At 39.9% G+C, this 13486-nt stretch overlaps 2 protein-coding genes across 2 annotated transcripts; both read left to right on the top strand.

The window, feature by feature from the left end:
• The first annotated feature begins 6526 nt into the window (after positions 1–6526).
• LOC116315516 (olfactory receptor 142-like) lies at positions 6527–7456 on the top strand. The gene has a single exon (XM_031733838.2). It carries the CDS (start codon positions 6527–6529, stop codon positions 7454–7456), a length of 930 nt encoding a protein of 309 aa, XP_031589698.2.
• Positions 7457–10610: 3154 nt separating this feature from the next.
• Positions 10611–11570, top strand: LOC116315517 (olfactory receptor 142-like). Its single transcript, XM_031733839.2, has one exon. The coding sequence runs from the start codon at positions 10611–10613 to the stop codon at positions 11568–11570; it is 960 nt and encodes a 319-aa protein (XP_031589699.2).
• The last annotated feature ends 1916 nt before the right edge of the window (positions 11571–13486 follow it).

The following is a 13486-nucleotide window of genomic DNA, read 5'->3' as shown; positions in this document are numbered from 1 at the left end:
CGCTAACATAATATGCACTGTTAGTTGATTATTTACCTGCCGCATTAACGGGAGATGACGTGCAAACGTTACCGCTGCTGCTGCTGGGTTGAGATTCACGAGTCCGGAGCGGAATTAAAGACATTCATTTAAGTTCATCGCGTGTTTTGTGAGCAAATGCTTTTGCATATTCGTAGTGTTTCCTCCCTTAATGAAATATCCACTTTGCAAGTATTGCAAGTTGCCCTGTTGTCATCCGTTCTCGTAAAATATAAACAAACTTTTAAGCGTTTGAGCTGCTTAGGCGCCGTGTTTCCTGCCAGGTACGCTCCGCAACGTGGTGACGTCATTCGGGGCGACTGGAATCGATAAGGGAATCGTTTGCAAAAATGGCAAACGATTCCAAGGAATTGAAACAGTGGGAACCGGATCTCAACAAGAACCGGTTTTCGATACCCATCCCTACCACAGATGCTTCCCTAAGAGGGTGGGGAGCGCTGTGCGAGGGTGCATCAGTGAGAGGGATCTGGTCCGCAGCCCAGCGCCAGCTGCACATCAACCACTTAGAGCTGTTAGCAGTGTTCTTAGCTCTAAAGCATTTCCGTCCAGTCCTGGAGGGCCAGCATGTCTTAGTCAGGACAGACAATTCAACAGTGGTGTCTTACATAAACAGGCAGGGAGGAACACGCTCTCTTCCCCTGTTGAAGCTGTCTCGCTCTCTGCTGTTATGGTGCAGTGTTCATTTTCTGTCTCTGAGAGCCACCCATGTCCCGGGCCACCTGAACCTGGGGCCGGACCTTCTCTCCAGGGGGGGTCCTCTGGTGAGAGAATGGAGGTTACACCCTTTAATAGTGGCTCAGATTTGGGATCTATTTGGCAAGGCGCAAATAGATCTTTTTGCTTCCAGGGTAAATACTCACTGCCCCCTGTTCTTCTCCATAATCGACCACGATGCACCCTTGGGCTTGGACGCGCTAGCGCACCAATGGCCAGACGTGCTCCTGTATGCCAGGGGTGCCCAATCCCAGTCCTTGAGAGCTACCGTCCTACAGCTTTTAGATGCATCCTTGGTCAGACACACCTGAATCAAATGAATGGCTTGTTATCAGGCCTTTGCCAAACTTGGTGGCATACAGAAGAGGTAATCAAACCATTTGATTCGGCTGTGTTGGAGTAGGGATGCATCTAAAAGCTGCAGGACAGTAGCTCTTGAGGACTGGGATTGGGCACCCCTGCTGTATACATTTCCCCCAGTGGAAATGATATCTCCAGTTCTAGAGAGAGTGCGTCAGCATTCCCTCTCTCTGATTCTAGTGGCCCCTTGGTGGCCCACAAGGTCGTGGTATGCAGAGATAATCAGCCTGCTAGCAGCGAGTCCTTGGCAGCTTCCTCTCTGCAGGGATCTCCTCTCTCAGGCGGGAGGAGAAGTGTTTCATCCGCGCCCAAATCTGTGGCGCCTTCATGCTTACCTGCTGAGAGGCTAAACTTGATTGCTAAGGGTTTGCCACCTAGTGTGATAGCGACAATTCAGAGCGCTAGGGCCTCATCTACTAGAGGCTTGTACGCTTACAAATGGCGAGCCTTCGAGCAATGGTGCCAGGACCGCCACACTCTCCCATTTCAGTGCTCTATTGTGGATGTTTTGACATTCCTGCAGGAGCTGCTGGATAAGGGCCTTTCATTTTCGACAATTAAGGTTTATTTAGCAGCTATATCTGCTTGTCATATTGGCTTTGACGGGGTGACACCAGGTGCACATCCCCTCGCCATACGTTTTCTGAAAGGGGTTCGCCGGCTGAGACCCGTGCTTAAGTCCAGTGTCCCTGCTTGGGACTTGTCTTTGGTGCTGGAGGCCCTTTGTAGCCCCCCGTTTGAACCCATCGAGTCTGTGGATATGAAATTTCTTTCATATAAGACTGCAGACTACTCGCTTTGGCTTCGCAAAGCGAGTGGGTGACCTTCATGCGCTGTCCGTGCATCCCGCCTGCACACAGTTTTCTCCTGATGGCCACAAGGTCGTATTAGTCCAAATGCTGCCTATTTTCCCAAGATCATGCCTGCATCTTATAGCTCAATGGAGTTTGAGTTGCTGAGCTTTTGCTCCCCTCCTTTTGCATCTGAGGAGCAGAGGAGGATGCATTCTCTTTGTCCAGTGCGTGTGCTACGCACCTACATTGAACGCACTCAAAATGTGCGTTTATGTGACCAGCTGTTTGTCTGCTTCGCCAATCCAAATAGAGGTAGATCTCTATCCAAACAGAGGCTGTCCCACTGGATTATAGAAGCTATCTCACTGGCATACAGCACCACAGGTCTTGCTTTGCCCCACGGGGTGAGAGCTCATTCCACCAGGGGGATGGCAACCTCATGGGCTCTTTTTAAAGGGGTGCCTGTAGCTGATATTTGTGCGGCAGCTAGTTGGGCATCACCGCACACTTTTGTGCAGTTTTATCGGTTGGACGTTACAGCCCCTTCGGTGGCTCATACTGTCCTTTCTGCTGGGTCTACCACTCGCTAAGGTAGTGGTGGCCCGATTCCGGTTCGGTGGCTGCTCTGCGGGGCGTGTATATATGTCCCATACTTATGTGTTGTACCGAGTGAATCGACTGAAAGGGAACGAATAGTTATGTCTATAACTTCTGTTCCCTGAAGGAGAGGAACGAGGTACAACACAAGGTGGCCCCACTGAGCAGTTTGGCTCGGTGAAGAGCGGCTATCGAACTGAGGGATGACTGTGATGACAGCGACTATATGTGCAGGCGGGGCCGTGCGCGTGTCATCACACGTCATCTGCCTTAAAGGCGTAAATAAAGGTTTCTTCAGCCAGGACACGCGAGGACGTGATATCCATACTTACGTGTTGTACCTCGTTCCTCTCCTTCAGGGAACAGAAGTTATAGACATAACTATTCGTTAGTGCCCCCACCTTCTTCAAATCCAACAAAAGTGATGTCAAACATTTGCGCTACGTTTGTGCTGCAAAGGTTTTCGTTTGTGCCGCACAAAGGCTCCAAACAGCCTGTACAACTGTGAATCTTACATGTGCCAGTCTAATAATAGCCCTAGGTGACCTTGGCAACAGAAGTATGACTCTTGCAATCAATCAGTACAGCTGTCAGTGTCACCCTTTCAGGTGACATTGAAAGTTACCTAAGATTCACAGTTCTACAGGCTGTTTGGAGGCTTTGAGTGTCAGATATGCTTCAGAATGGAGTATTTTATCTTTATACAACTTGCTGGTGATAGCCCACATGCTAATGTAATGTTATGTGCAAGTTGAGCATTTTAGCACCTCCTAGTGGTTGGCTTGGAGACTGCGATCAGGTGAATTTTTCTGTGGCTTGGGTTGCTTTCCCTCCTATTGGATATTTAGGGTCACATGAGTGGGGGTATTGGGAAATGCACAATGAGGTGTACCAGAAGTCTCTCTGTTTAATCCTTCAGCATTCATCTGTGTTATGCCATGGAGAAGCTTTTTTGTAAGTTTGAATTGTGTTTCATCTTTATGGATAGTAAGTGATACATATTTTCTTGTTTTGATGCATATTTGTATTTATTTGTATTTTTCTGTAGTCTCACAAGTTCTGGAAAAGCACTGTAGCAATATATATTGGTGAAGACAAACAAGTAAACAGCCCTCAACTTTATTTTCACGTCTAAGTCATTATTCAACGCTTTCAGTGCCTACTGCATATTGTAGCGGGTCAGGGCTGTTTGGGTTTTGTTGACAGCTGTGTTCTGTTGTTTGAGGCAGCAGCATTATGTTGCCAGTTAGTGCTGCACCGAGCAGTTGGGCTAGCGGCAGTGTTCTCCTGTTGAATGCAAATAAACGGCTGTGCTCCCTGGCTAACTCTGCGGGAAGCAAGACCAAACGATACCTCTGTCTCCTCCTTGTCTGAGCTCACCACATTGGTGTCAGAAGTGGGATAGCTCACCCTCGCCGTAATGGAGAGAGACATCCAGAGGCTGGAGCAAGCTGTCGAGGACAGCATTCACTGCTTGGTAAGCTGAAGAGAGAGGAAGCAAGCAGCCATGTAAGTCCCCCGACGGGTCCCGATGGCGCGAGCGCACCGAGGCAGCAGCCCGTCGCGACAGACGCTAGGACAGTGCTTCATGGGCCACCTCTGTCGACCGATGCGCCGAGCCCCCAACAGCGAGCAGTGATGCCTACAACACCAGCTAAGGTACCGAAATACAACGGGCTAACCCCGCTAGAGTCCTACCTCTCACAAGTCCGGCTAGCCACAAGGCATAGTGGCTGGAGTGACGAAGAGGCTGCTACACACCTAGCGGTAGCATTGGAAGGAGGTGCACTGCAGGTACTCCTTGACTTAGCCCCACGGGGTCTACCATTTCCCTAATACGACCTGGTGTGCTCCCTGGAACGTCCGGGCCACTTGTGATGGGTTGGTCACCCACCGACAACCAGCTGATGACGGTGACGGGGCAGAGAACTGACATGCGGGGGAAGAATCCATTGTGGAGCCGAGTGAAGGATCTGGAGCTGGTGCACGACTTCTGGCTTGCTGACATTCAAGACCAGTGCATCATCGGCCTTGATCTGCTGACCCGCTGGGGGGCCTGCGCTGACACCGCAAAGAGACTCTGGCCCTCCAGTGCGGTCAAAAGCAGGGAACGGGGGGGAACAGAGACAGACAAACCAGGCGTCAGGCAGCTGCCGCTCAACAGACTTTGGGCGCCGGTGGCTTTGGATCATTTCTACTCCCCTCAGCCCCAGCCTCTCAGCCCGACAAACCTCCCTTGACCGCGACAACCGAGGCTGTTGATGACCTGTGGCAGCGCAGCTGCGTAGGTCTCAAGGTTGACCAGCGCCAGTGGTTGAGGTGCCAATATGTTTAGCTATCTGTCACTTCGTGTAGACCCACGCACGCAGAGGACAGAATAGCTAATGTCAGCAATTTTGTTAATATTAGCATTTTAGCTAACTTTGACTTAAAGGCTACAGTTCACATACTATTAGGTTAATGTTCATTAGCATGCTAGTGGTAGCCCACATGCTACCGTTAGCAATTTTTAGCTTTTATCCTGCTGTTACCACACTAGATGGAGTAATGTAATGTTATGGAACATGGTAGTTAGTGATCTACCTCTAGCAACCTCTAGCATATTGGCTAAAAGACTTTATCTAATTAAAGCCTATTCATAAACAGATTACCTTTAACCCACACAAGACTTCACTCACATACTGAAACCACTGCGTCCTGACAATATGTACAGGGCCCAAAATTCAGAATTGTTCCTTTTGTGATTCATATTTCTGACACATATTGGTTTTTATTTAATAAATGTCCATAAGTCTATACAATTTGAAATTTCCCCATTTTGTAACATACTGTAGTCCACAATTACTCTTTGGTTAGATGAGTTTTGCTTGGAGTATTAAGCTTAGGAGTGTGTCATTTTTTTCATTTTTATATATTGATGATGTCCATAATATAAAAACTTTTTTTAAAAATTGAATCTTTGTTTTGTAACACTTTTCTAACATCTTGTCTTCTAGTTATCCTTGCCTTTCAGCCTTCATTTTCATCAGTCTCTTCCTGATCTATCACATTTTCTTACTCACTATCTGCTACAAAGACAGACCCTCTGCAAGATTGGAAAACACAGGACTGATATTTGTCACTTAACCTGTTTGCTCATACTGTTTTCTATTGGTTTAATACAAAGAAATAGAGGCCAAATCAGATCATCAATGATTAAAATTCAAAGATTTTATTTTTAAAGCGTCGCCCTTTACTTTACGCACACACATACGAAACTATGCAGTGCTCTTCTTCATATATGCCGACCACAAAAAAACAACACATTTATAGATGTGTGGTCAAGTAAAGAAACAATTTTGTGGTTAGTGTTTATTTTTTAGCTTCATTTCAATACAATTCCATTCAGTTTTATTTTTATGGCACCAGTTCATAACTAAAGTTATGTTGCAGTGGATGTTGCAAGATAAACACCCCATAATTTTAGAAAGATACCCCCAATAATCAGGTGATCCCCTCTGAGCCAACACTTATACAGGCCTTCTGCTCAGCTATGGCTCATTTGCATTCATTTCATAGTACAAAATTTGAATCCATATAAAAATTGATGTGAAATTTTAGCTTCTTATATCAAATAGTTATCAACATCTTTATTTGAAAAGTGGACCGTCATCCTGCTTTCTTACCATTTTTCTTGCATGCTGAAATCAGCTTTCCAACAAAACTTTTTGTGCTTTGAGTAAGAACAACATACACTAATAACTTTAACCATTCTCTTGATTTTATTACATGTATAATTTCTTTTCTATGCACATTTTTGATTATCCATTTCTGGAAACTGAGAAGCTACTTTTTTGTTTTTGTTTGTTGTTTTTTATATCCATAAACGAGCAAGGGTTAAATTCCCAAATGGTTTTTTTTATTGCTATCATTAATGGGAGGTGTAAAGGGACAGCAGACACCAGTCAGGTACAGATGCAGCAGCTCTGTGCTCTATATGCTCACATGCTGTTATTCTAAAAAGGTAGATGTGCTCTCTAATCATGGCTAATCAGTCCAATGAAAGAAGTTTCATTCTGTCAGGATTTAATGAGACAATGAATTTCAGAGTTCCCCTCTTCTTGTGCACATTACTTTATTACTCTATGATTTTGTTCTTCAATATTTCTGTTGTGCTGCTCATTGTCTTTGATGCAAACCTGCATGAACCTATGTACATTTTTCTGAGTAGCTTTTGCATTAATGCACTTTATGGGTCCACAGGTTTCTACCCAAAATTCCTTTCAGATTTACTGTCGTCTTCCCAGAGAATCTCATATGAAGGGTGCCTTTTACAAGCTTTTATCATGTACTCATTTGTCTGTAGTGATTTGTCCATTTTAGCTGTTATGGCCTTTGACAGGTATCTGGCTATATGTCGACCTCTGCACTACCACTCTTTCATGACTAAGAGGAGGCTCTCACAGCTGGTGTGTTTCTCCTGGCTGACACCTTTCTGCATTTTCTCCATCAATGTCATATTAACAACAAGACTGAGGTTATGTGGTTTAAACATTCAGAGAGTCTTATGTCTAAATTGGTTAATTGTTAAACTTGCTTGTCCTGAAGCTGATACCTTTTCAAACAACATTAGTTCATATGTAATACTTGTTGTTTATCTGTCTCATTGGCTTTTTATTATGTGGACTTACATGCATCTTATTAAAACATGTGTGAGGTCCAGAGAGGATAGGGTAAAGTTTATGCAGACCTGTGTGCCCCATCTGATCTCTTTGATCACATTACTAGTGGTAATGATTTTTGATTCGATGTACTTGCGCTTTGGCTCCAGAGATTTACCTCAAAGCCTCCAAAACTTCATCACTATTGAATTTCTCATCATCCCTCCAGTTATGAATCCTCTCATTTATGGATTTAAACTCACCAAAATACGAAACAGAATTTTGAGCTTAATTTATTTGAAAAGAAAATGACTTCCATTAAGGTTGGAGTTCTTTATTTAAAATTATTAAAAAATATTAACAATAGATGTAGCAATATAAATACTTTTTCTGAAGCCACTTGATTCAGAAACATTTGGACAACCAGCTGTTTAAGGCAAACATTGGTTTGGTTTAGACTAATTTTACTAACACTTTTTGTTTAGTTAGTTTTTGTTAATTTATGTTGTAATTTATGTTAGGTCAGTCTGTCTTGTCTCTGCTAGCCAGCTAACTAGGTCTCTTAGTTAGCTAGTTTAGTGTTTTCTGTTAATTTATGTTGTAAATTTATGTTGCATGTAGCACCTTGGTTCTGGAGGAACGTTGTTTCGTTTTAACTGTATATGGTTGAAGTGACAATAAAGCCAACTTGACTTGACTTGTTTTTTGTGTATGAAAAAGGAAAGTAGTATATATATATATTACAATAAAGGTCTGAATATATAGAATGAAACTTGAATATACAGAATGAATTCAAGTTTCATTCCATCTATATTCATCTCTTATTGTAATGTATATATAATATTTTCCTAAATGTCATTCCTGGCCATTATGTATGCATATATATATATATATATATATATATATATATATATATATATATATATATATATATATATATATATATATATATATATATATATATATATACATACACACACACACACACACACACACACACACACACACACACACACACACACACACACACACACACACACACACACATACATTTTTGGCAGATTTTTTTGTTTTTAAATTTATATGTACATTTTTCTCTGTACATTGACAAATTAATCGGTCCATAATTCTGCACTGTTTTAAATCTGATCACATACCCTCATTTCTTAACATACTGTAGTATTTACTAGTTAATAGATATGAGTTTTGCTTAGCATATCAAGCATAAAATCGTTTTTTTTTTTTCAAATTTAAGTATTTGAATCCCATAGTATAAAATTACTAAAAAAAAAAACCTAAAAAAAACCCAAACCCAATGCAATAATAGTATTTTAACACTTTCTAACTCTTCTGTCTGCTACTCCTTCCTCTCCTCATCCTTCTAACCAACCCTTGCTCTATCATATCTTCTTTCTAATTGCAGACCCTTTGAAGTCAAACTAAAATGTATTTCTATAGCACATTTAAAACAATAGCTGTTGACCAAAGTCTAAAATGTAAAATAATCTAAAATAATCAATTGACAAAAAAAAACACATGACAAGATGACATAATTTAAGAGAGGAAAAATAGAAAGAGATAACCTGAGTAAGAAATACTACAAAAAAAAGTAATCTTCTGATTTAAAATTCTGTTTTTAAAGACAGAAAATAAAAGTGGGTTTTCAAACTAGTTTTGAAAATGTCTAATGTTGGGGAGATCCTGATGTGAAAGGGCAGTTTGTTCCACAGTTTAGGAGCAGCCACAGCAAAGGCCCGATCTCCTCTGTGCTTTAATCTGGACCTCGGGAAAGCTAGGAGCAATTGGTCTGCAGACCTCAGTGATCTTGAAATGTACAAATTAAAAATATCAGAAAGGTACTAGGGCGATAATCCTTGGAATACTGTACCTTAAAAACAATTAAAAAGCTAAATCAAACTTCTAATATAATTCTGCTGTAATATACTATTTCTGTCAAGATTCGGCTGTGTGCAGGCAGGAGTTGGACCCAAAATCCAGACTCTCAAACACGAGGGATGAACTCAAAACCACAGCTTTATTTGCTGGCAAGGCAAAAAAAAAAAAAAAGGCATACAATGCAACACAAAACTAAACTGGGAAAAGATTAACCAAAACACGAGGAGACACAGGGAACCACAGGGCTTAAATACACTGGGGAATAACGAGGGGAATGAGACACAGAAGGGGAGCACAGCTGGGAGAAATCAGACATCACGAATCCCAGGGGAAGTAAGACTTAATACACTGACATAAGACAAGCACCTTCACAATAAAACAGGAAATACACAGAGATGCAGACTGGGAAGAGAGAGAGAGAGAATACATGAAGGAATACACGAAGGCACCAGAACTAACACCACAATATAAGCACAGACACATAGAGGGCGACTATACGAGGGAAACCTATAAAATACTCAGGGAACTATACAGAATACAAGAAACCTAAACAAGCACACTATGGAATAAAACTAAGATAAGAAAGAGAACCCGAAACATCAGATAACAATACTAAGACACAAAGACACAAAGAACTCAAAACGCTGGGTCGAGAGACCCAGGATCCTGACAGTTTCCAACCTTTTTGGTACAAAGATAAATCAGAGGTCAAACCAGATCATTAAGGACCTATTAATTATAAATATTTTTTAATATAGAATTCAATTATTTTAATCATTTTGAAAAATTAAAAACCTTCCCTGAAAAGATGGTACTTCCTTTTTTGACATATGCATTTAACAACTAAAAACACACATTTTCAGATGTGTGGTAAAAAAATAAGTTTAGCATAACATGAATGTGAGTGGAAGGAGAAACTCTATTTAAACAAGAGGAGACCTTTGGCAGAACCAGGCTCAATCTTGTGTCATAACTGCTCAGAGAGCGCAAAGTGGGAATAATTTAGCATCTAAAAACATCTGGGTGCTGTCCAGCTGTTCACTCTGGAGACTTGGTGAAAGTTGTCTGGCTCTTGGTCTGGGAGGTTCCTGTGGCCTACTTATAGGTCCAGCAGCCACTTGTCATTAGTATTGTGTGACAAAGGATTCTCCCAGATGTTCCCAGTTTGAGAGTACATTGGTTGATTTCTCTATACAAAAAGAAAGGAGGAAATTTTCAGAGGAGATTCAGAAAGAAATCCTGCTCACAACCTTGTTTTAAATAATATGATTAAATAATGTAGTACTAGCAGCAGCCTATTACAGCAGAGACAGTGTTAAATCGATGAAAACGTTTTTTGTTTTGTTTTGTTTTGTTTTGTTTTGTTTTTTTCAGAGAAGGGTTCCATGGTCAATTCTACATTTTTTTTCTTAGACCAGTAGAGGTTGAATTCCCAAAAGTGAGTTTTGTTGTTGAGTCAAAAGCAATAATTAACAGAGGATGTAGAGCGAGAGCAGACATTGTTCAGGATGCAGATGCAGCAGCTCTGTGCTCTGTACACTCACATGTTGTTGGATTAAGAAGGTAGATCATGGATAATGTTTCTAATATAAGAAGTTTCATTCTGTCAGGATTTAATGAGACAGTTAATTTCAGAGTGCCCCTCTTCTCACTTACTTTACTGTATTATTGTGTGATTTTGTTTTTCAATATCTCTCTTATACTGCTCATTGTCCTTGATGCAAACCTGCATGAACCTATGTACATTTTACTCTGTATATTTTGCATTAATGCACTTTATGGGTCCACAGGTTTCTACCCAAAATTCCTTTCAGATTTACTGTCGTCTTCTCACAGAATCTCATATGAAGGATGTCTTTTACAAGCTTTTATCATGTACTCATTTGCCTGTAGTGATTTGACCATTTTAGCTGTCATGGCCTTTGACAGGTATCTGGCTATATGTCGACCTCTGCACTACCACTCTTTCATGACTAAGAGGAGGCTCTCACAGCTGGTGTGTTTCTCTTGGCTAACTCCTTTCTGTATTTTCTCCATTAATATCCTGATAACAACAAGACTAAAGTTATGTGGTTTAAACATTCAGAGAGTCTTATGTCTAAATTGGTTAATTGTTAAACTTGCTTGTCCTGCAGACAAAACCTTTCCAAACAACATCAGTTCATATGTAATACTTGTCGTTTATCTGTCTCATTGGCTTTTTATAATTTGGACTTACATGCATCTTATTAAAACATGTGTGAGGTCCAGAGATGACAGGTTAAAGTTTATGCAGACCTGTGTGCCCCACCTGACCTCTTTGATCATATTTCTCATTGTAATGGCTTTTGATCCTGCGTACGTGGAATTTGGCTCCAGAGATTTGTCTCAAACCCTCCAAAATCTTTTTTCCATTGAATTTCTTATCATCCCTCCAGTTATGAACCCTCTCATTTATGGATTCAAACTCACCAAAATACGAAACAGGATTTTGGGTTTAGTTTGTTTTAAAAACAAACTCGTTAAGGTTCACATTGTTATTCAGAAATAAATCAGAGGAACTCTGGAAAATGTGTATTACTGTCTTAGACCTGATAAATATCACAAGATAAAGTAACAGTGGGGCATCTTACAGTTTGTTTATTTCTACATGTATCAGTGAACATATGGAACAGAGACTTATTAAATTTCTATTAACTTCCAGTTCACTTGATCCAGTTTCGTTTTTATAAAGGCTTAGGTTTAGTTTGATTGTTTGTTCCTTTGTTAATTTTTTTGTTATAATAATGTGTTTTGGTGTCTGTGAAGTGGAAAATGTGAAAAAATAGATGCATGATTACAAATGTTGACAACACAATCTCAGTAAACAACACGATTTCTCACAAATTTGACCAAACTGTTGAAAATTTGTAGACATTTTATGTATATTTTCATATTTAAGGGAAGCTAAAATGTATTTTCACATCTAGTTTCAGTGACATGGATATATGTACACTTCCCAAATACTTTCTGAAGTTAAGGTTTCCTCTAGGTTTCAGTCAGTAAAGCTGAACTGAAGGTCAAAATACAAAATATAAAAGATAAATAGTAAAAAGGATTTAAAAACTAAATAAAATTAGACAAGCAGTAAAGAGGATAAAAAAAACAACACTAGACAACAATTGGAGTCAATTTTTAAAGAGAGGAAGCGAGTTTAAACAGATGGCTTTTGAGTTTTGACTTGAACACGGGAAGGGAGCGAGAATTCCTGATATCAGGAGGGAGCAGAGCGGCTGTATAGAGGAAAGAAGTAGAAAGTACAATATCAGTTTTACATTTCAAAAAATAATTTAGAGCTAGAGAGAATAAAAACTGACTGCTTTATAAATTTGGAGTTTAAGCATTTGAACACATCTTTAAAACTTTCTTCTCTCCAAAGAGGGTGCTGTTAAAGAAAAATATAGACCAGCAAGTGATAAATACACAGAAACTATGTTTTTTTTTTTTGCCTTGACACCACAGACTGCCTAGCACAGAAGTCTAGACTCGTACATAAGGAGCCTCTGTAACGCCCCACTCTCTCTCAGGCATCTTTTTATATTACTTTTTTTTTTTTAAACAAACAACTGTATACAATAATTTGTAGTGGTCATTAGAGGAGCTAAAAATGGACAGTTTATATACAAAATTCAATAAAAATATATGATATGTCCATAAATCTGCACAGTTTTCATCTGTTATTTTTCAACATATTATATTGTACATTTATTTTTGGGTTAGATGAGTTTCACTTTGAGTATCAAACTTAAGAGCGATTTATTTATTTATTTATTCATTCATTTATTTATTTTAATATTTAGGAATCCCATAGCATAAAAAAGCTGTAATCAGTTACATAAGCCTTTTCTAACATGTTCTGTCCTCTGCTTATTAGTGGTGTGCAATATTGCATATTTTGGTATCGATCTGATACCAAGTAAATACGGGCCAGTATCGCTGATACCGATACTGATACCGATACTGATACCGATAATTTTCAATAAATAAGGTGGATGCGTCATTGAATTGCTGAATCTCAATTAATTTTCATGATCTCAGGTGTTTTTTGTGATGTTTCCATTTTTATTATTAAATAGTTAAAACCCAGGACATAATTAGGACAAAGTTTATAATTAAATAAAAAAATGCTTATAGAAAATGAATATTATTATTATTTTGGAAATTATAATACAAAAATTACAATTAAAATTCTCAACAACAAAAACAACAACTGGTGAAAATATAAATAATATGTAAACAACTTTTTAAAAAAGTGTCTAAGTCCCCCAAAGCATCTACGTCACGTCACGTGACGGCACAACATCTGAACACCAGGGGGGGAGGGGGAGCAAAGTGTGCCTGCTCTGCGCTAACACAGGAGCTGCGAGTCCATTGCAAACAAGAGCAGAACTTAAAGTAAAGAATCGATCTCACCAGGCTAGTATCGAT

Source organism: Oreochromis aureus, linkage group 16 (assembly GCF_013358895.1).
Source record: "Oreochromis aureus strain Israel breed Guangdong linkage group 16, ZZ_aureus, whole genome shotgun sequence".
NCBI classification, from domain to species: Eukaryota; Metazoa; Chordata; class Actinopteri; order Cichliformes; family Cichlidae; genus Oreochromis; species Oreochromis aureus.
Note: the sequence above shows the minus strand (reverse complement) of the source record. Positions and strands in the feature narration are given on the sequence as shown.